Source organism: Rhinoraja longicauda, chromosome 38 (assembly GCF_053455715.1).
Source record: "Rhinoraja longicauda isolate Sanriku21f chromosome 38, sRhiLon1.1, whole genome shotgun sequence".
In the NCBI taxonomy this organism is placed as follows: domain Eukaryota; kingdom Metazoa; phylum Chordata; class Chondrichthyes; order Rajiformes; family Arhynchobatidae; genus Rhinoraja; species Rhinoraja longicauda.
The window spans coordinates 152,501-176,914 of record NC_135990.1 but is presented as its reverse complement, the minus strand read 5'-3'; the positions used below and the strand labels follow the sequence as shown (position 1 = coordinate 176,914).

General features: G+C 54.8%; 1 protein-coding gene across 1 annotated transcript in view; it reads right to left on the bottom strand.

Annotated features, from left to right (window-relative positions):
- Window positions 1-3,906: 3,906 nt before the first annotated feature.
- LOC144610947 (transient receptor potential cation channel subfamily M member 1-like) overlaps window positions 3,907-24,414 on the bottom strand; it is a 45,321-nt gene continuing 24,813 nt past the window's right edge. Inside the window, exons 16-25 of the mRNA XM_078429976.1 lie at window positions 22,917-23,033; window positions 22,292-22,423; window positions 21,505-21,633; window positions 19,000-19,251; window positions 14,509-14,683; window positions 12,616-12,636; window positions 10,739-10,883; window positions 8,066-8,256; window positions 7,298-7,430; window positions 3,907-5,954 (exon numbers count right to left, since the gene is read on the bottom strand). Of these exons, the coding sequence (XP_078286102.1) occupies window positions 4,703-5,954; window positions 7,298-7,430; window positions 8,066-8,256; window positions 10,739-10,883; window positions 12,616-12,636; window positions 14,509-14,683; window positions 19,000-19,251; window positions 21,505-21,633; window positions 22,292-22,423; window positions 22,917-23,033 (2,547 nt within the window). The 3' untranslated portion in view covers window positions 3,907-4,702. The remainder of the gene's footprint in view (window positions 5,955-7,297; window positions 7,431-8,065; window positions 8,257-10,738; window positions 10,884-12,615; window positions 12,637-14,508; window positions 14,684-18,999; window positions 19,252-21,504; window positions 21,634-22,291; window positions 22,424-22,916; window positions 23,034-24,414) is intronic.

The following is a 24,414-nucleotide window of genomic DNA, read 5'->3' as shown; positions in this document are numbered from 1 at the left end:
GGGAAGGGGAGGGAGAAGGGAGGGGAGGGGAGGGGGGGGAGGGAGAGGGGAGGGAGGGAGGGGAGGGGAGGGAGAAGGGAGGGGAGGGAGGGAGGGAGAAGGGAGGGAAGGGGAGGGGAGGGAGGGAGAGGGGAGGGAGGGGAGGGGAGGGGAGGGAGGGAGAAGGGAGGGGAGGGAGAAGGGAGGGGAGGGGAGGGAGAAGGGAGGGGAGGGGAGGGAGAAGGGAGGGGAGGGAGGGAGGGAGAAGGGAGGGAAGGGAGGGGAGGGAGGGAGAGGGGAGGGGAGGGAGGGAGGGAGAAGGGAGGGAAGGGGAGGGGAGGGAGGGAGAGGGGAGGGGAGGGGAGGGAGAAGGGAGGGGAGGGAGGGAGAAGGGAGGGAAGGGGAGGGGAGGGGAGGGAGAAGGGAGGGGAGGGGAGGGAGAAGGGAGGGGAGGGGAGGGAGAAGGGAGGGGAGGGAGGAGGAGAGGGAGGGAAGGGGAGGGGAGGGAGGGAGAGGGGAGGGAGGGAGGGGAGGGGAGGGAGGGAGAAGGGAGGGGAGGGAGAAGGGAGGGGAGGGGAGGGAGAAGGGAGGGGAGGGAGAAGGGAGGGGAGGGGAGGGAGGGAGGGAGAAGAGGGGAGGGAGGAGGGAGAAGAGGGGAGGGGAGGGAGAAGAGGGGAGGGGAGAGAGGGAGAGGGGAGGGAGGGAGGGGAGGGGAGGGAGGGAGGAGAAGGGAGGGGAGGGAGAAGGGAGGGGAGGGGAGGGAGAAGGGAGGGGAGGGAGGGGAGGGGAGGGAGAAGGGAGGGGAGGGAGGGAGGGAGAAGAGGGGAGGGAGGGAGGGAGAAGAGGGGAGGGGAGGGAGAAGAGGGGAGGGGGAGAGAGGGAGGGAGAAGAGGGGAGGGGAGGGAGAAGAGGGGAGGGGAGGGAGGGAGGGAGGGAGAAGGGAGGGAGGAGGGAGGGAGAAGGGAGGAGAAGGGAGGGGAGGGAGGGAGGGGAGGGAGGGAGGGAGGGAAGGGAGGGGAGGGAGGGAGAAGGGAGGGGAGGGAGGGAGAAGGGAGGGAGGAGGGAGGGGGAGAAGGGAGGGGAGGGAGGGAGGGAGAAGGGAGGGGAGGGAGGGAGGGAGAAGGGAGGGGAGGGAGGGAGAAGGGAGGGGAGGGAGGGAGAAGGGAGGGGAGGGAGGGAGAAGGGAGGGGAGGGAGGGAGAAGGGAGGGGAGGGAGGGAGAAGGGAGGGGAGGGAGGGAGGGAGAAGGGAGGGGAGGGAGGGAGAAGGGAGGGGAGGGAGGTAGGGAGAAGGGAGGGGAGGGAGGGAGAAGGGAGGGGAGGGAGGGAGAAGGGAGGGAGGGGGGAGGGGAGGGAGGGAGGGAGGGAGAAGGGAGGGGAGGAAGGGAGGGGAGGGAGGGAGGGAGAAGGGAGGGGAGGGAGGGAGGGAGAAGAGAGGGGAGGGAGGGAGAAGGGAGGGGAGGGAGGGAGGGAGGGAGAAGGGAGGGGAGGGAGGGAGGGAGAAGGGAGGGGAGGGGAGGGGAGGGGAGGGAGAAGGGAGGGAGAAGAGGGGAGGGAGGGAAGGGGAGGAGGGAGAGGGGAGGGGAGGGAGGGAGAGAAGGGGAGGAGAGGGGAGGGAGAGGGGAGGGAGGGAGAGAAGGGGAGGAGAGGGGAGGGAGGAGGGGGGAGGGAGGGAGGGAGAGGAGAGGAGGAGGGGGAGAGGGGGAGAGAGGGGAGGGGGAAGAGGGGGAGGGGGGAAGAGGGAGGGAGGGGGGAGAGAGGGGGAGGGGGGGAGGGAGAGAGAGAGGGGGAGGGAGGGGGGAGAGAGGGGGAGGGGGGGAGGGAGAGAGAGAGGGGGAGGGAGGGGGGGGAAGAGAGGGGGAGGGAGGGGGGGAAGAGAGGGGGAGGGGAGAGAGAGGGGGGGGGAGGCACCCCAGTTTGCATTGATGTCGCTGAAGTTGAAATGGTTGAAAACTTCAAATTCCAAGGAGAAAATATCCCCATCAAATTGTCCTGGACCTCCCAGATTGAAGCAAGGCCATGAAAGCACATCAACTCCTCGACTTCCTTAGAAGGTTTTGGAAGTTCGGCATGTCCCCAACGACCCTCACCAACCTCTATAGATGTGCCGTTGAATCCATTTTATCGGGATGCGTCAGGGCTTGGTTTGGGAACAGCACAAACCAACCTCCCTTCCACTGACTCCATTTACACCTCACGCTGCCTCGGCAAGGCCAGCAACATAATCAAGGACCAGTCTCACCCCAGCCATTCCCGCTTCTCCCCTCTCCCATCAGGAAAAAGGTATAGAAGTGTGAAAACGCACACCTCCAGATTCAGGGGCAGTTTCTTCCCGGCTGTTATCAGGCAACTGAACCGTCCTCTCGCCAACTAGAGACTGGTCCTAACCTCCCATCTACCTCATTGGGGACCCTCTGACTATCTTTGATCGGACTTTGTTGGCGTTACCTTGCACTAAATGTTATTCCCTTATCATGTATCTATCCACTGTAAATGGCTCGATTGTAATCATATGTTGTCTTTCTACTGACTGCATAGCGTGCAACAAAATGTTTTCACTGTACCTTGGTACAAGTGACAATAAATTAAAACTGAACTGAGAGGGGAGGGAGGGGAAGGAAGGGGTGGTAGTGAGTGCAAGGGATTTTGAAAGGGAGGGGTTGGGGCTGGAGTGTGAGGTTTCCATGCTGCAGAAGGTCCCGACCCGAAACATCACCTATCCATAATCCCCAGGGATACTGCCTGACCCGCTGGGTTACTCCAGCATTATGTGTCCTTTTGTGTAAATCAGCATCTGCAGTTCCTTGTTTCTACACTTTATGTTTTACCTGAGTCAGCAGGTGCACCCACCTCAGGTCTGGGCTGGGAGCCAACACAGGCACGCTGCAGAGCACCCTAGGGTGGGGCTAGAACCCACCACCTGGTGTCACAGACATCCATTCGCGGGTCCAGGCAGCGGGTAGTTACCGGCCGCACAGAGATCGGCTGCCTGCCCCTCTTCCGGGCCTACGTCCGTGCCCGCGTGTCCCTGGAGAGGGAGCACGCGGTGGCCACGGGGACACTGGAGGCCTTCTGTGAACTCTGGTCGCCACAGGAGGTCAGTTGTATTGTTGACAAAGTTGGTGGGATTTTAATTTGATAATTGTTGGTTTTGTAAACTGCTGATACAGGCAGCTTTTGATTTGATTACATAACCACTTTGTATGTTTGTTTTGTGTTTGGAATAAAGTATTTGTAAAAAAAAAGTGTCACACACATGAGACGCTGACACCCCACATTCTACACTCACTGCACTTCAGGGGCAATTTAGTGGGCAATTAACCTGCCGACACAGTGTGGGAGAAAACTGGAGTTCTCAGAGGAAAGCCACATGGGCACAGGGTAAACATGCAAACTCCACACAGAAAGCACACAAGGTAAGTATGGAACCTGAGTCTTCAGCTCCACGAGACAGCAGTTCTACCTGCCATGCCACTGTGCTGCCTCATTCATCAGCACCACACTAAGGAGGCCCACTTACTGCTGGTGCCCAATACAAAGATGCACCAATGTAACAGGCTGTGCAGAAATCATGCTGCATTTCCTCCGTTATAACAGTAAATATACTGCAACTCACCCTCTCTGGCTGTGCGACACTTTGGATCATCTGCAGGATGTGGCTCTTGATGCCAATATGTCTCATCTCATTTACAACACCCAGACAGTTAAAGCTGGGAACAGCTTACTGTGTGAATAGGCAGTTAAAGAGGGGAGTACAAGAACAAATCCTAATGAATCCCAATTATACACGTGGTGGACAGTTGAATGAAATACAGAGAATTTAGTCAAAAGAGAATTTTATTATTACTGATTTCTATGAAGATTTCACATACTGTCTAAAACAAGAAAATAAGTGACTTGTTGGCTCACAAACACAATGAAGAGGGACTTTAAACAATTTAGCACATTGCAGGAAATAACTAGGACATTCTAAGCCCACACATGACAACAGCATGAGATTCAGACAGTAGGACAGTCTCTGAATAAGAGGGAACCAGGGCTCACAGGGGCTCCAGCAAGAGATAGAACGAATGGATAAGCTACTAGAACATGTCACCGGAACTGTCAGCTGACTGTCCGTCTGAGAGGAATGAAACGAGGTAGAATAATTCCCTTTGCAAGAAAAATACATTTTCTGCAGCTCTATCATGCACGGCAGGGCCTCCTCCATGTGATGTACATCCCATCCATCACTATGAGTGCAGGGCTCACTATCTGCAAAGTGCTGCATAATTCCTCATGTCGACAGAACAATATCTTCCAACGCTCAACCTGCACCACCCAGCGGCAAGAGAATCCCCATAGCTGCAGGCTGCCAAACAAAGGGTACATTGGCAGTCCTCCATTATCGCTGCTCCAGCAGCTGTGGGAACATCTACACCAGGAGGACTGCGCTGGTTCAGGAAGGGTCTCACCACCATCTTTTCAATGCTGTCAGGATGGGCAACAAACGCTGCCTTTCCAGAAACGCACATCCCACAGTTTTCATCGTCCAAGCTTGAATGGTCACTAGGGGCATTTCCAGGAAGTTGCTAGAATGTACATCTATTGGGTCTGGGGAGAGGTTGTGGGGAAGGAAGCCTCCAGCACCTCTGACCTTTGATGAGGGTGGTGAACTACAGTTGGGATCTGGAGAATTGAATCTGGCCAAGTTGGGATCTGGGGGATTGAGGCCGAGGGGTCTGATTAACAAGGAGTCTCTGTGGCATTCTCCTCTGGATCTGCTGCTTGATCACTCGACTCTCCCCAGCCCTGACTCAGGTCCTTGGTGCTGAAGGCCTGTTTGGGTCTATCAAAGCTTTCCCCCACCAAGAGCACGGCTTTCCTTTGGTGTCCGTGAAGACTCTTTGACCTTGGGGAGGTGAATCTATCCGGTGCAACTGTGAGAAAGTTTTCAGACTTTGGGAATGTTCTCGGCACCTGTGCTCGGAGTTTGGAGATTTCAGAGCTGTCACCATCAGTGTCATCCTCAACCCCTGTCAGCTGGCGCTGTTCTTCACACATCACCGCTGGAGACGACACCAATGTTTGGCGAGAAGCTTCCACCATTACCAGTTCCTCAGGCATGTTTTTACGAAGCATGCTGCCATATGGAGGCCATGGAGGGTCGTTTACAGAGGGGACATAATCCACAATGCAGTCATACTCAGAGCTTTCTTCTTTGCCTGTCACCAGACCTTCTGGGCCGAATACAGCACTTATGGCCTTCCCCATCGGTGTTTGGGATGTGCCAGGCACCAGTGGGAGAAAGCAGCTCGCTGCCCTGGACCTCTCCAGGGGAAAGGAGAGACAGGTCTCCAGCTTTGTTCGTGCTACCGACACAGACTCAGTTACAGCTCCTCCAAAGCCAGCCTGGAGAGGCGGCAGGAACCTTGGAGAAGCTGCTCCCTCTTGGGTTTTCAGTGGAGTGTGCCAGGCCTCGGTAGAGGACACAAAGATGTCCACACAGGAGCTGAAGCATCGAGGGTCATGGCTGACCCCCAGCAGTCGGCACTCTTCCTTGGGCCGGCGGGAGCTGGACGATTGGTGAAGACCAAACCGGCGTCTCGGTGTCGCATTCCTCCCCTGGTCCACCAGCTGCTGGTCGTGTCTCAGAGCAGCAGAGGAACCCACCTTCCTGTGAGACCCCATGGAGGGAGACTTGAGGCCCACGTTGTCCTCGTTGCCCTCATCGCCATCCATGTGGAAGCGATACATGCTTGCTGCCTCCGTGCTGTTCTGCCTGATGAGGTAAGAGGCCTCGCATTCTGAGGGGAACTGTGAGTAGCTTTGGTCCAGATCAGTCTCGTCAATGTCTGCCAGCTTCTCCATCGCATTGACCATGCGGCTGCTGTACTCCTCCAGCTGGGCCAGGCGGAGGTCCACCGTCTGGAGAGAGGCTTTCATGAAGTGCTCCCTCTCATTCACCTCCTCCAAACGCATCGCCATGTTCTCCACTCTACAAGGGGAGGGAAAGTTCGTCAGAGTCATCGTGATCCAGCCCCGAGCTGAAGTCTTATTGTTCATACTCCTTTGTGAGAGGGAACATCTGTCCACAACAACCAATCGTTTCTGCCTGTTCCCCTACAAAACTAATTTCTCCCACAGTCTGGGAACAATAGTGTAAATGAATGGGACACAAGCACAGTTCCATTCCAGACAACGCCTGTTGTAGTTGGGGAAAGGTGGGGGCACAGGAGCCCCGGATTCGGTGAACAGGGGAAGGAACCTGAAGGACACTGTGACTGGAGGTGGGAGGAGTGGTGGGGACGGGTGCGAAGGGCAAGGCTGGCACTGTGTGCAATTGGAACCAGTAGGAGAATGCCGGGCTGGCAAGGTGGTGAATCAGACCCAGTCTCTTCATGGGGAGGTTGTGAGGGAACATAAGGTCTGTGGAAGATGCAAGGCCAATGTTAAGTAATATTGATGCACGTAAGACCACATTGTCTTAGACGTGCCCAACACATGTGTCCACAGGGCAACGTGGTCCATGTTTTCTGCCAACGTCAAAAGATGTGTTAGTCAGGGGATGATACGTTCACATTGACCCTTGATCCAGGTCCCATGATCAAAACAGACACTAAATCCTGCCACTGCCTGGATGCAAAAGCAGGACTGGGCAGTGGGGAGGGACAAGGGGCATTTATCACAGGGACACTAGGCAGTGTAAAGGGACGGGTCAGTGGCGGTGGGGTCAGACGGGGGCAGTGGGGAGGGATGGCGTCAGTGGGCAGTGGGGAGGGACGGTGGGGAGTGGGGAGGGATGGCGTCAGTGGGCAGTGGGGAGTGGGGAGGGATGGCGTCAGTGGGCAGTGGGGAGGGATGGCGTCAGTGGGCAGTGACAGTGGGCAGTGGGGAGGGACGGTGGGGAGTGGGGAGGGATGGCGTCAGTGGGCAGTGGGGAGTGGGGAGGGATGGCGTCAGTGGGCAGTGGGGAGTGGGGAGGGATGGCGTCAGTGGGCAGTGACAGTGGGGAGGGATGGCGTCAGTGGGCAGTGGGGAGTGGGGAGGGATGGCGTCAGTGGGCAGTGGGGAGGGATGGCGTCAGTGGGCAGTGACAGTGGGGAGTGGGGAGGGACGGTGGGGAGTGGGGAGGGATGGCGTCAGTGGGCAGTGGGGAGGGACGGTGGGGAGTGGGGAGGGATGGCGTCAGTGGGCAGTGGGGAGGGATGGCGTCAGTGGGCAGTGACAGTGGGGAGTGGGGAGTGGGGAGGGATGGCGTCAGTGGGCAGTGGGGAGGGACGGTGGGGAGTGGGGAGGAGGGACGGGTCAGTCCCACAGACTCCGTGCCAGCCAGGTCACCTCTCAGCAGTGATCCGAATCCGCTCATGGTTTGATGACTGTTCCTGGCCCTCCTTCTGTGTGAAGTATTGCTCCACACACTGCTCCTCAAACTCATGCAGTTTCTTCAGTTCCTCCTCACTGAGGATCAGCTCTGTCACAAGGAAGGAGATGAATTCAGTTCAAACATCCAGCACGTGGCCATTTAAAATGTCTGTAATTATCATGGCTCAACATTCATGTGTCCAAACGCTGGGTAACCACGACTACGCTGCTGGGGCGTAGCAGGAGGGGAGTGGAGGGTTTTGTCCGGATGTGGAGAGGGGCAGCAATGGGTCAGTGTTGGAGGCAGGGTATTGGTGGGAGCTCTGGAATACTGGGTAGCTGTGGAGTTGGTGTTTCCCCTATCGGGGGGTCTAGACACAGAGGTCACAGTCGTAAACTACAGGGGAGCCAGACTGGACAGAAATGAAAGGAAACGTCTGCATTCAGTGAGTGGTGAATGTTCAGGACAGTCTGTCGAGGAGCACAGTCACCAAGCTCTTCTGACGGAGCGAGGGAGACCGATAAAGACCAGGGCGATGGCGCGGTGGGGTTGGTGAGAAGGAGCGAGTACCAGGGCCGGGAGCCCAACCCTGCCTCTGCTTGTTCCGTCTCGAGGTGGGAAACTGATGAGGGTGGTGCGGAGAGTGAGAAGGGAAGGGACTGTGTGGGCAGCTGGGTGGAGAGAGGGTTGGTAGGGCCACAGGTTGATGGGCACAATGTCCACGAATCCGAAGATGCACATACTTAGCCCGCGATCTCGTTCCTCCACCTTCTGGGTCTTCCTGCGGAAGTAGCGACGCAGAATCATGGACAGGTAACTGAAGACAATGATCGGCGGAGGGAACACCGGCCTCTGGTGGAAGGTGAGGATCAGCTGGTAGCGCTGGAACTTCCACACCTGGTTAGAGATGGAAATCACCTCCAGGAAAGTGTTGCTGCAAGGAGAGCAAAGCAGATCTCAGTCTGGGGACCTTCATGAGGAATCGCAGAGGGATCTCGGGCAGAGGGAGGGAGGCACTGAGACGGTGGTGGGAACGGGAAGCAGCTCTGTAGTTGCACAGATGCTGTGTAAGGAAGGGCAATGAAAACCTCAGTGAGGGCAGAGAGAGGAGGGGGAGCAAGACTACTCGAGGACTGATGGATGAGTGGGGAAAGCTTGCAGGTAAGTCACCGATAGGAATCACGGATAGTTCCATAAACCGATGCAATATGATTTCCCGACTTTTATACGATGTAGAAACGCCAGATGCTGGTTAATACACAAAAGAACACAAGGTGCTGGAGTAACTCAGCGGGTCAGGCAGCATCTGTGGAGAACATGGATAGGTGACGTTTCACAGAGTGCTGGAGTAACTCAGCGGGTCAGGCAGCATCTCTGGAGAACATGGATAGGTGACGTTTCACAGAGTGCTGGAGTAACTCAGCGGGTCAGGCAGCATCTGTGGAGAACATGGATAGGTGACGTTTCACAGAGTGCTGGAGTAACTCAGCGGGTCAGGCAGCATCTGTGGAGAACATGGATAGGTGACGTTTCGGTCGTGACCCTTCTAAATGAAGATTAAATCAGTCTGAAGAAGAATCCTGACCCAAAACATCAGCTATCAGAGGGTTTCAGCCCAGGGAGATGTTGGAGAGGGTGCAGAGGAAGTTTACCAGAATGCTGCCAGGATTAGAGGGGTTCAGCTACAGAGAGAATACCACAGGTTGAGGGGAGACTTGGTAGACGTATATAAAATGATGAGAGGCAGAGAAAGGGTAGACAGTCAGAACCTTTATACCTTTTTCTCCGGGTGGAAATGTCAAATGCTAGAGGGCACAGCCATAAGATGAGAGGGCGAAAGTTTAATGGAGATTAAACTCCATGAGGCAGTTTTTTTTTTACACAGAGAGTGATGTGTGCTGGAACGCCTTGCCAGGGGTGGTGGTGGAGGAGGTAGATACAATGGTGATATTTAAGAGGCTTTTAGGTAGCCACATGGAAGTGCAGGGAATAGAGGGATATGGATCATGTTCAGGCCCATGAGATCAGTGTAACTTGGCATCATGTTCAGCATAAACATGGTAGGCCAAAGGACCGGTTCCTGTGCTGTATTGTTCTGTAGTCTATCTCACAGTTTAAGACAACCATAGATTAGCTGGATTTACAATTTAAAACAGTATGTTCACCCACTCAGTCCCTTCACTTGAGTCATTAACATGGATTGCCAATCACTGAAGCCCATGCTGATCCATGTACCATCCCCTGGTTATTGGCTGTCAGTTGAAGATAACTCATTATCCCAATTGTGTTTTCTGTCACACCCCACCCCATCCCCACACCCACCACTATCTGCCTCGTAACATTTTACAGTATGTGGCACTTTAACAAACATATTCTGTTACGCAAATACCTTACATTTGTTGTTGTCCTTGACCCAATGCGTTCGTTACATTGTCAAAGAACTCCTGCAAATTTGTCAAACATGATTTCCCTTTCCTATTCCCACAGGCTGCATCTGATTGATCCTCTTACAATTTTCTAAACATCCTGTTATTATCTCCTTAATAATAGGTTCCAGCATTTCTCCAATTACAGATGTCAGGCGAGCTAGCTATAGTTCCCACCTTCCATGTGCCTCCAATCATTAATAATAGCGCTGCAACGAACTGTACAACTGCAACATCATGTCCCATTCCCCCCTTGTCTGATGTGGGCAAGGGTGCCGTCTGGTCTCTTCATCATCTTGTTTACCTGGAACTGTCTTATTAATGTTCAGGATCCTCATCACAGAGTCAAGCTTCATACCTGCAATCTGAATCTGAAATCCTAGCACGCCATGATTTACTATACAGGGTTTATTTAGCTTACAGGGTTTATGATAGTCAAGGCCTCATCACAACACCCCATTGTAACACCCCATTGCACAACATCACATCGGCAACAGACTGCTCTCTGGTTGGACCCCAGATGCACAATGGTAAAGAACATCCTGAATACACGCTATCAACACATCCTCGCTACCTTTGCCAAGTTTGTTTGTCTAGGCTCTATGATCACTCGTGCCTATTGAACCTGCCTTAGCACCCTGCTTATTTCCTGCTTTACCTGTATTGCAGTATCGTTATCTCAGGAGCAAATACCTCCCATCCTGACTGCTTACTCTGGATAGTTCTCACTTCCACCCAAACTGATTCTCTGTCCTAACCTTCCACATCATTTGTCACTGCTGCAGTGGCCCCAACCTCTCTCTGCAGAGCTCCCACAACTCCCTGTCTCTGCAGCCTTGTTATTGTCTGTGTAGCAGCAACACCAAAGTGTACGGATGCTGTTCCACCTTGTCCAGTGGGGAGTCTGTCAGCCACATGCGCCTCATTAAAATCTCACCTTTTCAACCCTTCTTTATTCAGTTTTAAAGATGAAGATTACTTGTCTCTTACTTAAAGACAGCGATGAGAAGGTTGACGAGCAGGATGTTGGCGACGAGGAGGTAGCAGGCCATGATGGCGGGAATCATCCAGGCCCCGGTAATGCAGGGAGGCAGCCGCTTCCCGTCATCATCAAACAGGTTCTCCCCGCACGGAGCTACCGGAACAAACTGCCCGCATTAATGCCGACCATGACCCGACAAAGGCCCGGCTCACCCTCCCAGCGAGGACGGAGTGGGACAGAGGGCCGGAGAGCAGACCGGCTGCGGGAGGCCTCGACGGAGGAGCGGGCCGCTGAAGGCCCTCCCTGCAACAGCCTGGGGCTCCATTAGACCAGGTACTGCTGGAGGCCCTGCAGCAGCCTGTGGCTCCATTAGACCAGGTACTGCTGGAGGCCCTGCAACAGCCTGGGGCTCCATTAGACCAGGTACTGCTGGAGGCCCTGCAGCAGCCTAGGGCTCCATTACACCAGGTACTGCTGGAGGCCCTGCAACAGCCTGGAGCTCCATTAGACCAGGTACTGCTGGAGGCCCTGCCGCAGTCTGGGGCTCCATTAGACCAGGTACTGCTGGAGGCCCTGCAGCTCCATTAGACCAGGTACTGCTGGAGGCCCTGCAACAGCCTGGGGCTCCATTAGACCAGGTACTGCTGGAGGCCCTGCAACAGCCTGGAGCTCCATTAGACCAGGTACTGCTGGAGGCCCTGCAACAGCCTGGGGCTCCATTAGACCAGGTACTGCTGGAGGCCCTGCAGCTCCATTAGACCAGGTACTGCTGGAGGCCCTGCAGCTCCATTAGACCAGGAACTGCTGGAGGCCCTGCAGCAGCCTGGGGCTCCATTAGACCAGGTACTGCTGGAGGCCCTGCCGCAGTCTGGGCTCCATTAGACCAGGTACTGCTGGAGGCCCTGCAGCTCCATTAGACCAGGTACTGCTGGAGGCCCTGCAGCAGCCTGGGGCTCCATTAGACCAGGTACTGCTGGAGGCCCTGCAGCAGCCTGGGGCTCGGCTGGACCGGGCGCCACTCCGAGAGGCTGAGCACGCAGACCGCAGGCGGCCTACAGCGGTGGAGCAGCGTTAAGACACCACAGCAACGCTTGGCCAAGCCAACCCTGCAATGCCGTCAGACCTTCATGGTCAGATCACAATCCCTCCACTTACAACAACTGGGACTGGGAAATGGCACCAAACAGGTGACTCTACACTCTCTCAGTGTACGACTGCTATACACCTGTATTGATTCTGAGATGTTTATCTAAGATGTATCTATGTGCTCTGTATAGTGACACGCACTGAATTGTGCACAAACATGAATTTCACTGTACCTCTGTACGTGACAGTAAAGGACCATGAACCAGGGATCTCCAACCCTGGAGTTGGAGGCTGGCCTTTATTTGGTCATGACGTTGGGTCGAGGAGAGGAGGCAAATACACATAGAACAAGGGGTGTTGCAGAGTGTAAGGCCCTGTCCACGCTGCACCCATTGTACTAAATCTCACAGGAGTCCGAGCCACAGCGTAAACACAAGAAATTAAATGGTGTCATTAATAAGGGTCAGCCTCGACTCAGGCCCACCCCTGAGGATCAGACTCAACTCAACAGGTTCGTGACCAGAAAAGATCACAAACCCAGCACACAGCACCCTCTCCCCCACGCCCAGCAGCACCCTCAGCACCCACACAGCACCCTCTCCCCCACGCCCAGCAGCACCCTCAGCACCCACACAGCACCCTCTCCCCCACACAGCACCCTCTCCCCCACACAGTACCCTCTCCCCCACACAGCACCCTCTCCCCCACACAGCACCCTCTCCCCCACACAGCACCCTCTCCCCCACACAGCACCCTCAGTACCCTCAGCACCCTCTCCCCCACGCCCAGTGGCACTTACGGTTAATCTCCATGGCGTAGACTGGTGTGGTTCATTGAAGGAACAGCAGAAATTAAAGAAACAACAGATCAATAACAACAAGTCATCGCAGGTTTGAAGGAGAATGTTTTGCCAAACTAACTGAACACAATCGAAGGTATTTATTCACAAAATGCTGGAGTAAATCAGCAGGTCAGGCAGCATCTCAGGAGAGAAGGAATGGGTGACGTTTCGGGTCGAGACTCTTCTTCAGATCCGAAACATCACCCATTCCTTCTCTCCCGAGATGCTGCCTGACCTGCTGAGTTACTCCAGCATTTTGTGAATAAATACCTTCGATTTGTACCAGCATCTGCAGTTATCTTCTTATACTAACTGAACACGATAACGGCTGAAGGCCACCACTGTGAATGAGGTAGCGATTTCCTGCCAATGTGGCCAGGTACAGAATCAGAGCCAGCTTCCCCCTGCCAGTGCTCACTGGAACCCCTCCCCCACCAGTGCACACACTGGGACCATCTCTCGCCAGTGCACATGCGCCCCCCCTCCGCATCCCCACCAGTGCTCACTGGAACGCTCTCTGTCCCTGCCAGTGGAACCCCTCTGGCCCCGCCAGTGGAACCCCTCTGGCCCCGCCAGTGCACACTACACCCCCCTTGGACCACCCACCCAGATTTTGTTAAGCACCAATTCAGTTACGTGGTCTAACATTGGAGGAATGTTTCAATGATCCCTCATAACAGGCTTCACACAACAACATCTTAATCAACTTACCTCAATTGGTCCTTCTCCACAATTTGTGACAGAGACTTTCTTAAAACAGGCTTTGTGAGGCCCCTCTCTGACTGATGCCCCACCAATGTCGCACCCTATCACCACCTACAGCTCCACCATGTTTACATTCCTGTTTAAGGGAAGTTCATTTCTCAGCCTTGGACTGTCTCACAAAGCTGATTAAATCATCTCAATAACCAATTATTTAACAAATCTTCACTTATTGATTTGATTTGATAACTCAGTGCGAGTCATACAGTATGGAAACAGGCCCTTCGGCCCAACTTGCCCATGCCGACCAACATGCCTAATCTACACTAGTCCCATTTGCCCATTTCCCTCTAAGCCTTTGCTATCCACGAATATCTTTTGGCAAGCCAGGTCATTTTGTAAACTGTGGTGAGTTAGGACACCCAGCATTTGGTGTGGGTTCTGCTCTCAATGTACCTGCTGTTCCCCATGTTCCCCCTGTGAGTATCAGCCGAGGCTAAGAACAAATTAGGCAGTGATGGAGTTCACAGTTGAACAACGGGTACAACAATTACTAGGAGGCAATCAGACCCCAGGGACGGTACCTCAGTTATGCTCAGCACCTCTGGTAAAGAAGAAGAGATTCCAGGGGATGGACACAGGGCTGTGGAACAGCATCCCACTCCCCATCAGAACTGCCCCCTCCATCGACTCCTTTAAGTCCAGGCTCAAAACCTACCTCTATTCCCTAGCGTTTGAGGCCCTCTGAGGGGGCGCTGTAAACTGTTTATGTATGCGTTGTTAGGTTTGTGTGTGCTCTTTACTGTATGTTCTACAGTATGTTACTGTATATGCTATTGTATGTTCTTTTTTAGTACCTGCACTGATGTACAGCATCAGTCAATGTGGGTTGTGTTTACATGTGCTAGACAAATAAAATTGACTTGACTCGACACAAAATGCTGGAGTAACTCAGCAGGACAGGCAGCATCTCTGGAGAGAAGGAATGGGTGGCATTTTGCGTGGGGACCCTTCTTCAGGGGATGGGGCAGCCCTGTATGCTACAGAGATACAATGAAGCAGTGAAGTGGGGCAACTTGCAGCTGTGTTAAAACCAATCATCCAGCTGAGAGACAGGAAGCAGAATCTTACTATAGATTCTACTCTTACGGTCTATCTGATCGGCAAACACCTCGCCGTAGATCATCCAATAAGGCATGTAGAAAATGTTGCGGGCTAATCTCCAGGAGGGCTCCTCGCCAGGATGTAGAATGGCCTGTCTCGATACGCCAAAGCTCATCAGCACCACCAGCATGATGACCACAAAGTACAGCATGTCCACCATCTGCAGAGGTCACACACACAGTCCATCATGTAGCATAAACATCAAGTGGTGAGGGCTCATCCTTCCACCCAGGTTAGAGGCTCTTTATCCAACCCAGAGCCATGTCCAGCCTGACCATCACTCAGTCAAGGTAGACACTAAATGCTGGAGTAACCCAGCGGTCACTAGCATCTGATAGTTCCTTCCTACACATCACATATTCCTAGCCCGACGCACACATAATATGCTGCAGAACGGAGAATGGAGTGGGGTGGAGGCAAGATAATCCCTGGCAGGTTACAAAGGTCACGGGGCAAGTGTGACGTCAAGTTACAGGGCACTTGCTGCATGGGCCCCACAACATTTTTGAAAACCAGTGAGAAGCTTTGTAACATGAGACACAATGAAGTTCTATTGATAATGTACAATCAAAGTCTTTCAATTAATTTATTTCCATGCGCAGAGCCAAGAAAAACAACTCATGGACCCTTCAAAGGGCCTTTTCATCTGAAATGCAAAGCAGGTCCACTTTAAGATAGAACAACAATTCCTGTTGAATGTATGGAATTAAAATCATATTCTTAAAATTCCTTCAGGAAACTTGTTTAATATGAAGCAGTGAATTTCCTTGTTCAACCCTTTATAAACAGATGGTTGTTTAATTTCAGAGGTGGCACGGTGGCACAGCGGTAGAGTTGCTGCCTTTCAGCGCCAGAGACTCGGGTTCGATCCTGACTATGGGTGCTGTCTGTATGGAGTTTGTATGTTTTTCCTGTGACCGTGTGGATTTTCTCTGGGTGCTCCGGTCCCTCCAACATTCCAAAGATGTTCAGGTTTGTAGGTTAATTGGCTTTAGTAACATTGTAAAATTGTCCTTAGTGTGCAGGATAGTGCTAGTGTACGGGTCAGTACAGACTCGGTGGGCCGAAGGGCCTGTTTCTGCGCTGTTTCTCTGAAGTCTAAAGGTATTTTCTGTGTCTCTCCTGGATTTTACCTGCGTTTATTGTATATTTAATGAAAGATTACTCTCGTGTCAGAAGCACGATTCTGCACACAGAACTGTCAGCTTGAGCTGAAGCATGACTAATACACTCTGCACTGTCCCCCAAGTCTTTCTGGAACTTTCCCTTGAGTTCACACTTCTCCTATTATTTGACCTGTTAACCCATCAGAGTTTAATTTGAACATAGAAAACAAGAAGCCACCATGTACTGAGGACATTTCACCCCCACTCCCATACCTCACAACCCACACAATGGGAAGTGTTTAAAGAGCAGCTGATCAGAGCTCAGGACTGGTATGTTTCGGTAAGCAGGAGGGACAATAAGGGAAGGGAACCATGGAGGCCCAGAGAGGGTGTAAATATGGACAAAATGAAAAAAGAACCAGATGTAATGTTTAGGAAGATGAAATCAAACAGGGCTGTTGAGAAAGCAGGGAAGTGTAAAGAAAGCAGGAAGTAGCTCAAGCAGGGAATGAAGAGGTCCAAAAGGGGCCACGAAATGTCATTGGTACAGCGGGTTAAAGATGGTAACTAGGCAGAGGGTAGGACTACTCAAGGGTAAAGAAGGGGGTTGATGCTTGGTGTGGGCCAGGTACCAAACAAGTACTTTGTGTCAGTATTTGATACCAAGAGAGGAACATGAAGGACAGTGAGATCAGTGTGGGGTGGACTAATACACTAGGGCAGTTTGTGATACAGGAGCTTGGGGTTCCCGAAGAGCATGAAGGTGGATAAATCCCTGAGGCCTGATAAGATCTAACCAAGATTATTGAGAGAAGCAAGACTGGAGATTGCAGGGGTCTTGATGAAGATCTCTAGATCCTCCTTGACCACAGGACTGGGGTGTAGACATCGTGTTCCTTTGTTTAAGAAGAGAAATAGGGATAATCAAGAAAATTGTAGGCTGGTGAGCCTCACATCTGTGGCAGGGAAACTGTTGGAGAGTATCCTTCAGAATAGGATTGACTGGCATTTGGATGAGAATGGCTAATTAGGGACAGTCAGCATTGATTTTAGGGCAGGTTCTGTCTTACAAATTTGATTGAGTCTTTTAAGAAGATGATGAAGATGATTCATTTTATTTTAAGGTAAGGTAATAAATGGGATACATGAATGGGAAAAGGGACAGAATCTGACCCAGGCCCAAGATTTCAGAGGCAATTTAAGGAAGGAGAGACCAAGCACAGAGGTGTTGAATAGAGAAGCTGACAAGTGCTGGGGGGAAGTAAGGCAAGTGGCTGGTGCCTGAGGACGGAGGTGGGGACCACGTGACCTGACACATAAATAGTAGACAGAACAGGACCACAAAACGGATCCGAAGATGAGGACGTGGGACTTAACCTGAGGAACTAGGAATGGGGGGGTCCTGGTGCAGAGGGTACTGATTGAGAGTGATCAGCCATGATCGCATTGAATGGCGGTGCTGGCTCGAAGGGCTGAATGGCCTACTCCTGCACCTATTGTCTATTGTCTATTGTCTATTGCCACACAGTCACGGTTCCATGTTTCGTCATGACGTAGCTGTGGTGGGGGGCAATGGTGGGGGGCCGGGGGTGAAGGAGCAGGGGGTGAAGGGACAGGGGGTGAAGGGGCAGGGGGTGAAGGGACAGGGGGTGAAGGGACAGGGGGTGAAGGGGCAGGGGGGTGAAGGGGCAGGGGGGTGAAGGGGCAGGGGGGTGAAGGGGCAGGGGGGTGAAGGGGCAGGGGGGTGAAGGGGCAGGGGGGTGAAGGGGCAGGGGGGTGAAGGGGCCAGGGGGTGAAGGGGCCAGGGGGTGAAGGGGCCAGGGGGTGAAGGGGCAGGGGGTAAAGGGGCAGGGGGTAAAGGGGCAGGGGGTAAAGGGGCAGGGGGTAAAGGGGCAGGGGGTAAAGGGGCAGGGGGTAAAGGGGCAGGGGGTAAAGGGGCAGGGGGTGAAGGGGCAGGGGGTGAAGGGGCAGGGGGTGAAGGGGCAGTGGGGTGAAGGGGCAGGGGGGTGAAGGGGCAGGGGGGTGAAGGGGCAGGGGGGTGAAGGGGCAGGGGGGTGAAGGGGCAGGGGGGTGAAGGGGCAGGGGGTGAAGGGGCCAGGGGGTGAAGGGGCAGGGGGTGAAGGGGCAGGGGGTGAAGGGGCAGGGGGTGAAGGGGCAGGGGGTGAAGGGGCAGGGGGTGAAGGGGCAGGGGGTGAAGGGGCAGGGGGTGAAGGGGCAGGGGGTGAAGGGGCAGGGGGTGAAGGGGCAGGGGGTGAAGGGGCAGGGGGGTGAAGGGGCAGGGGGTGAAGGGGCAGGGGGTGAAGGGGCAGGGGGTGAAGGGGCAGGGGGTGAAGGGGCAGGGGGTGAAGGGGCAGGGGGTGAAGGGGCAGGGGGGTGAAGGGGCAGGGGGGTGAAGGGGCAGGGGGGTGAAGGGGCAGGGGGGTGAAGGGGCAGGGGGGTGAAGGGGCAGGAGGGTGAAGGGGCAGGAGGGTGAAGGGGCAGGAGGGTGAAGGGGCAGGGGGGTGAAGGGGCAGGGGGGTGAAGGGGCAGGGGGGTGAAGGGGCAGGGGGGTGAAGGGGCAGGGGGGTGAAGGGGCAGGGGGGTGAAGGGGCAGGGGGGTGAAGGGGCAGGGGGGTGAAGGGGCAGGGGGGTGAAGGGGCAGGGTGGTGAAGGGGCAGGGGGGTGAAGGGGCAGGGGGGTGAAGGGGCAGGGGGGTGAAGGGGCAGGGGGGTGAAGGGGCAGGGCGGTGAAGGGGCAGGGGGGTGAAGGGGCAGGGGGGTGAAGGGGCAGGGGGGTGAAGGGGCAGGGGGGTGAAGGGGCAGGGGGTGAAGGGGCAGGGGGTGAAGGGGCAGGGGGTGAAGGGGCAGGGGGTGAAGGGGCAGGGGGTGAAGGGGCAGGGGGTGAAGGGGCAGGGGGTGAAGGGGCAGGGGGTGGCCACGGATGGGGGTTTGGGGGAGGGGGGGGGAAGGCAGCCCAGTGCCTCTGACTTTGTGCTGGCTCCCAGAGCAGAGTGCCAGTCAGCACTGGGCCTCCCTACATCCCATTGCGATCAGCCCTCCCAGGGAGTCATGTCCAAGGCACATCCCAAAGGTGGAAACCACCGTAACACTGGGTTACAGCTGTGGGTGAGAATATTTTCTTCCTTTGCCCAGCTCCACGTTCACACAGAAGGCAGAGCAGCAGCAAGCTGCAAGCGGGCACTGAGCCCGACGCGGGGGCCGGGGAGCTGGACACGGGGGCCGGGGGCCGGGGAGCTGGACACGGGGGCCGGGGAGCTGGACACGGGGGCCGGGGGCCGGGGAGCTGGACACGGGGGCCGGGGGCCGGGGAGCTGGACACGGGGGCCGGGGGCCACGGGCCAGATGCAGGGGCTGGGCTGCCACCCACTCACCATCTTGCCAATCATCATCACATAAGGTCCCAGGTACTTGTTGACTCCGAAGATGTCCAGCACACGGATGTACCAGATGATGATGTCCACGCAGTAGATGACCCGTCCGTAGCTCATGTAGGGTTCCCGCTGGAGCCTCAGCATCAGGCCGCAGCCGAAGATGCTGATGGCCACCATGTCAGTGACGTTCCAGTACTCCTGCATCCACACATTCACCTTCTGCCGCAGCTTGCTCGGCTCTGACATCAGGATCTGAGTGAAGGATTCATGGTTTATTATTGTCACCTACACCAAGGTGTGGACCTTCGTGTTACCCTGTCCAATCTTACGTCAGGTAATGCAAAGTGAGAAAATAAACAGAGTCCAGAATGTGGTGTAACAGCTACAGAGAAAGTACAGGGGAATGTGCAAGAGCCGCAGCAAGGTAGATTGGAAGATCGAGAATTTATCCCTCGTGTACGAGAGGACCATTCAGGAGTCTGATAACAGCGGCAAAGAAGCTGTTCCTGAACCTAGTGGTACATGGGTTCCAGCTTTTGTATCTTGGAGGGGATGTGGGGGAGGGGTGGATGTGGGGGGGGGGGGATGTGGGGGGGAGGGGATGTGGGGGGAGGGGATGTGGGGGGAGGGGATGTGGAGGGGATGTGGGGGGGGAGGGGATGTGGGGAAGGGGGGATGTCGGGGGGGAGGGGATGTGGGGGGAGGGGATGTGGAGGGGGGGGAGGGGATGTGGGGGAGGGGTGGATGTGGGGGGGGGGGGGGATGTGGGGGGGAGGGGATGTGGGGGGAGGGGATGTGGAGGGGATGTGGGGGGGGAGGGGATGTGGGGGGGGAGGGGATGTGGGGAAGGGGGGGTGGAGGGGGGGAGGGGATGTGGGGGGAGGGGATGTGGAGGGGGGGAGGGGATGTGGGGGAGGGGGGGGATGTGGGGAAGGAGGGGATGTGGAGGGGGAGGGGATGTGGAGGGGGAGGGGATGTGGAGGGGATGTGGGGGGGAGGGGATATGGGGGAGGGGGGGATGTGGGGGGGAGGGGATGTGGAGGGGGAGGGGATGTGGGGGGGGGAGGGGATGTGGGGGGGGAGGGGATGTGGGGGAGGGGGGGATGTGGGGGGGAGGGGATGTGGGGGGAGGGGATGTGGAGGGGGAGGGGATGTCGGGGGGGAGGGGATGTCGGGGGGGAGGGGATGTCGGGGGGGAGGGGATGTGGGGGAGGGGGGTATGTGGGGGGGAGGGGGGATGTCGGGGGGGAGGGGATGTGGAGGGGGAGGGGATGTCTCTGTGTGGTGGACTAGGCTGTGTTCACAATTTCAGGTAGTCTTGGGCAAGGATGGTTTGGAGGGGCATCAAGGGGGATATCGGGAGGTGGTAAATGTGGCACGGTGGCGCAGCGGTAGAGTCACTGCCTCACAACTCCAGAGACCCAGGTTCAATCCTGACGTCGGGTGCTGTCTGTAGGGAGTTTGCACGTTCTCCCCGTGACCTGCGTGGGTTTTCTCCGGATGCTCCGGTTTCTCCCCACATCCCAAAGACGTGCAGGTTTGTAGATAAATTGGCTTCTGTAAATTGTCCCTAGTGTGTAGGATATTGCTCGGGTGATCGCTGGTCAGCGCAGACTCGGTGGGCCGAAGGGCCTGCTTCTGTGCTGTATAAAGTGTAAAGGCTCACGGGGTGAGAGGGTGGGACCACCGCGGTTAGAACGTCCCTACAACCTCACCACAACCCGTGGCTGGGCAGGGTTTGCCAAGGCCGCTCCCTCTGCAGGCCTCTTGAGGGACTACAGGAGGGGAGCACCACCATCGGGTTTCATTGTCACCATTCAATCTTTGCACCAACGCTGTGAACTTTACCACACATAAGCACAACCTTACCCAGCTACAAGTGCAGGAATGGTGGGGCACACTGCAGCAGTACAAGTCTTCATGCTACCTATCCCAGTGTTGGGGCCAGGGTCACGGGTGCCAGTGTTGGGGCCAGGGTCACTGGTGCCAGTGTAGGGGCCAGGGTCACTGGTCCCAGTGTAGGGGCCAGGGTCACTGGTCCCAGTGTAGGGGCCAGGGTCACTGGTGCCAGTGTAGGGGCCAGGGTCATGGGTCCCAGTGTAGGGGCCAGGGTCACTGGTGCCAGTGTAGGGGCCAGGGTCATGGGTCCCAGTGTAGGGGCCAGGGTCATGGGTCCCAGTGTAGGGGCCAGGGTCACTGGTGCCAGTGTAGGGGACCATCCCTCTGTAGAGTTGCCACACTGGCCAAGCGTGTCCCAGTGTACGAACCTCCCTGGTTAGTTCCAGCTCCGGTCTTCAGGAATCACTGACCGTCCTCAGGCTTGGTCACTTCCCACACCCTCACTGGGAGTCATCGACAGAAACAGGCCCTTCGGCCCTCTCTGTTCATGCTAGCCGTCAACAACCATTCACACTGGAGCAGAGCTTGTCTCCTGCTGGAGTTGGATCGTTTGTCTCAGGGTAAAGGTCTCAATCTGAACCTGATCGAACTCTGGCAGCAGCTTACCTCGCGGATCTTCTCAACGGCCAGCATTAAGATGTAAGAGATGAGAATCCACTCTGAAATGGAGGGCAAACTCTCCATCTTCACCAGAATCACGTAGTTGTAGAGGAACAGGTAGGCGAGGTAGGCCATCTGTAGAGGAGACACTCGAGGGGTGAGGGTGGTTGCGGTCACTCGAGGGGTGAGAGTGGTTGCGGTCACTCGAGGGGTGAGAGTGGTTGCGGTCACTCGAGGGGTGACAATAGACAATAGACAATAGACAATAGACAATAGGTGCAGGAGTAGGCCATTCAGCCCTTCGAGCCAGCACCGCCATTCAATGCGATCATGGCTGATCACTCTCAATCAGTACCCCGTTCCTGCCTTCTCCCCATACCCCCTCACTCCGCTATCCTTAAGAGCTCTATCCAGCTCTCTCTTGAAAGCATCCAATGAACTGGCCTCCACTGCCTTCTGAGGCAGAGAATTCCACACCTTCACCACTCTCTGACTGAAAAAGTTCTTCCTCATCTCCGTTCTAAATGGCCTACCCCTTATTCTTAAACTGTGGCCCCTTGTTCTGGACTCCCCCAACATTGGGAACATGTTTCCTGCGGTCACTCGAGGGGTGAGGAGGTGAGGGTGGTTGCGGTCACTCGAGGGGTGAGGGGGTGAGGGTGGTTGCGGTCACTCAAGGGGTGAGGGGGTGAGGGTGGTTGCGGTCACTCGAGGGGTGAGGGTGGTTGCGGTCACTCGAGGGGTGAGAGTGGTCCACAGTCGCAGGAACACAACACCTGGAACAGGGCCTTACCGTGTGGAACCAGAATTTAACAATGGGTGCATTATAAAACTCGTAAATCTTCCTCCCAATCGGGATACTGTGGTGATTTTCCACTCCATCCTCTTCATCCCCTTTTCTGGAAACCGCTTCCATGTTTGCCTCCTGGAACAAGGAGCAGTATTTTACCATGGGCAGGTGCTGGGTCAGTGTCGTTCAGCCCACACCCACCAGTGCTCACCTCTGCAACATCACTTTCTCTCACGGTCATTCATCACTTTGCTTAACCCACTCACCCTGCCATCACACATCTGTCAGTGCCTGGCCTTCCACCTCCACCCACACACAGCAACACACACACACGTGTCCACACACACACACACACACACACACACACACACACACACACACACACATGTCCACACACACACGTCCACACACATACATATCCACACACACGCACATGTCCACACACACACACATGTCCACACACATGCACACATACATATTCACACACATAAGTGCTTGCGCATATGCACACACCCATGCATACACACACACGTGCGTGCACAAACATATACATGCACACAGCAACACACACACCCTTCTCCCTCTCTCACCCTTCCACACCCCATTATCCATCCTCATCACCACTTACCTCCTCCTCCTTCTCCTTCCCAGGCTCGTTGTCCCCTGTTGCTTCGTACGACAACTCATCGCTGCTTTTAAAATCCAGGAGGAGAATGGTGGGTGGGAATATTATTCCCAACATAATCTGTCAGGGAATCACAAGAACGTTTGATTCCAATTAGATCCACGTTACTAATGACACCAAGACCATGGTGAAACTCACTGGGTACAGCTACTGTCAACGTCACATCCTCCTTGTCACAGTCAAACAGCATCAGATCCTTCAGCCCACCGATGCCATGCCCACAACACATCCCATTTACCACCGTTAGTCCATTGCCTCCAAGCCTCGGCGATTCCAACGCTTATCTCAACTCTTGTTGAGGCTGTTGATGGGGCATCTTGGTAGTGGGTGTCAGGCCTGTGTCTGTGCTGTTTGACTACGAAGGGCCTCACTTTGTTCCATTCTCTATCCCTGTCACATGCTTCTCGTTTCTCTTTTCCAGCCCTCAGTACCCTTTGAAACTCAGGTTTATTTGGATCTGCTGAATTTAGTTTTCACACTTATGGCAACACATTGGCCCAAAACTCATGATTGTACTTTGAATGTGAATCACTGATGCTGCAGCCTGACCTGCAAGGACCTACTCCCAGTCCACGTTTGCCAGGTCCCGTCTTGAGTTTGAAATTAACCTTCCCAAATGTAGGACCTTACTTTGTGGATCATTCTTAACCCTTTCCAGTACGAACTACTGATATAATATAATTCTCTCCAAAATGCATCCCACAAGTTCTGCCGCTCTCTGCTGGGATTATATACACTTTGGCTCTCCCTGGTGCATTTAAAAACTCCACGCTCTCTACCCTTTCACACGATGCCCGTTAATCCTGAAATCCTCTCCCACTGTAAGGCTTTAACTCCATCTCTGGTAAACATAGATCTTCACTTCTAAAACATTTGGGCATGCATGCGCATGCGTTGAAATGTATATCTGTTCATAGCGGTATACTCTCACTTGTATGCTCACATGTATGTGCCCAGGCGTACAGAACACAGAACAGAAGGAGGCCCTTTGGCCCACAATATCCATGTCGAACATGACACCAAGTTAAATTAATCTCCTCTGCCTGCACATGATCCATATCCCTCCATTCTCTGCATATCCATGTGCACACCTAAAATGCTACTATTGTATCTGCCTCCAACACTAGTTCTAGGCTCCCACCACCCTGTGTAAAGAAACATGACCAGTTCACCTCGTTTAAACTGCCCCGCTCACCTTAAAGCTTAAAAACGTTTTGGTGGCATTTGCAAACTCACAAACCAAGCTATGTGCATTCATGTCCAAATAGTTTATATATGTCACAAACAACAGCGGTCCCAGCACAGATCCCTGTGGAGGTCGACTGGCCACTGACCTCCAATCAGAGTAACACCGTCCCACCACAACCCTCTGTCCTCAATGAGGAAACTAGTTCTGAATCCCAATGACCAGCTCGGCATGGGTCCCACACATCTCCATCTT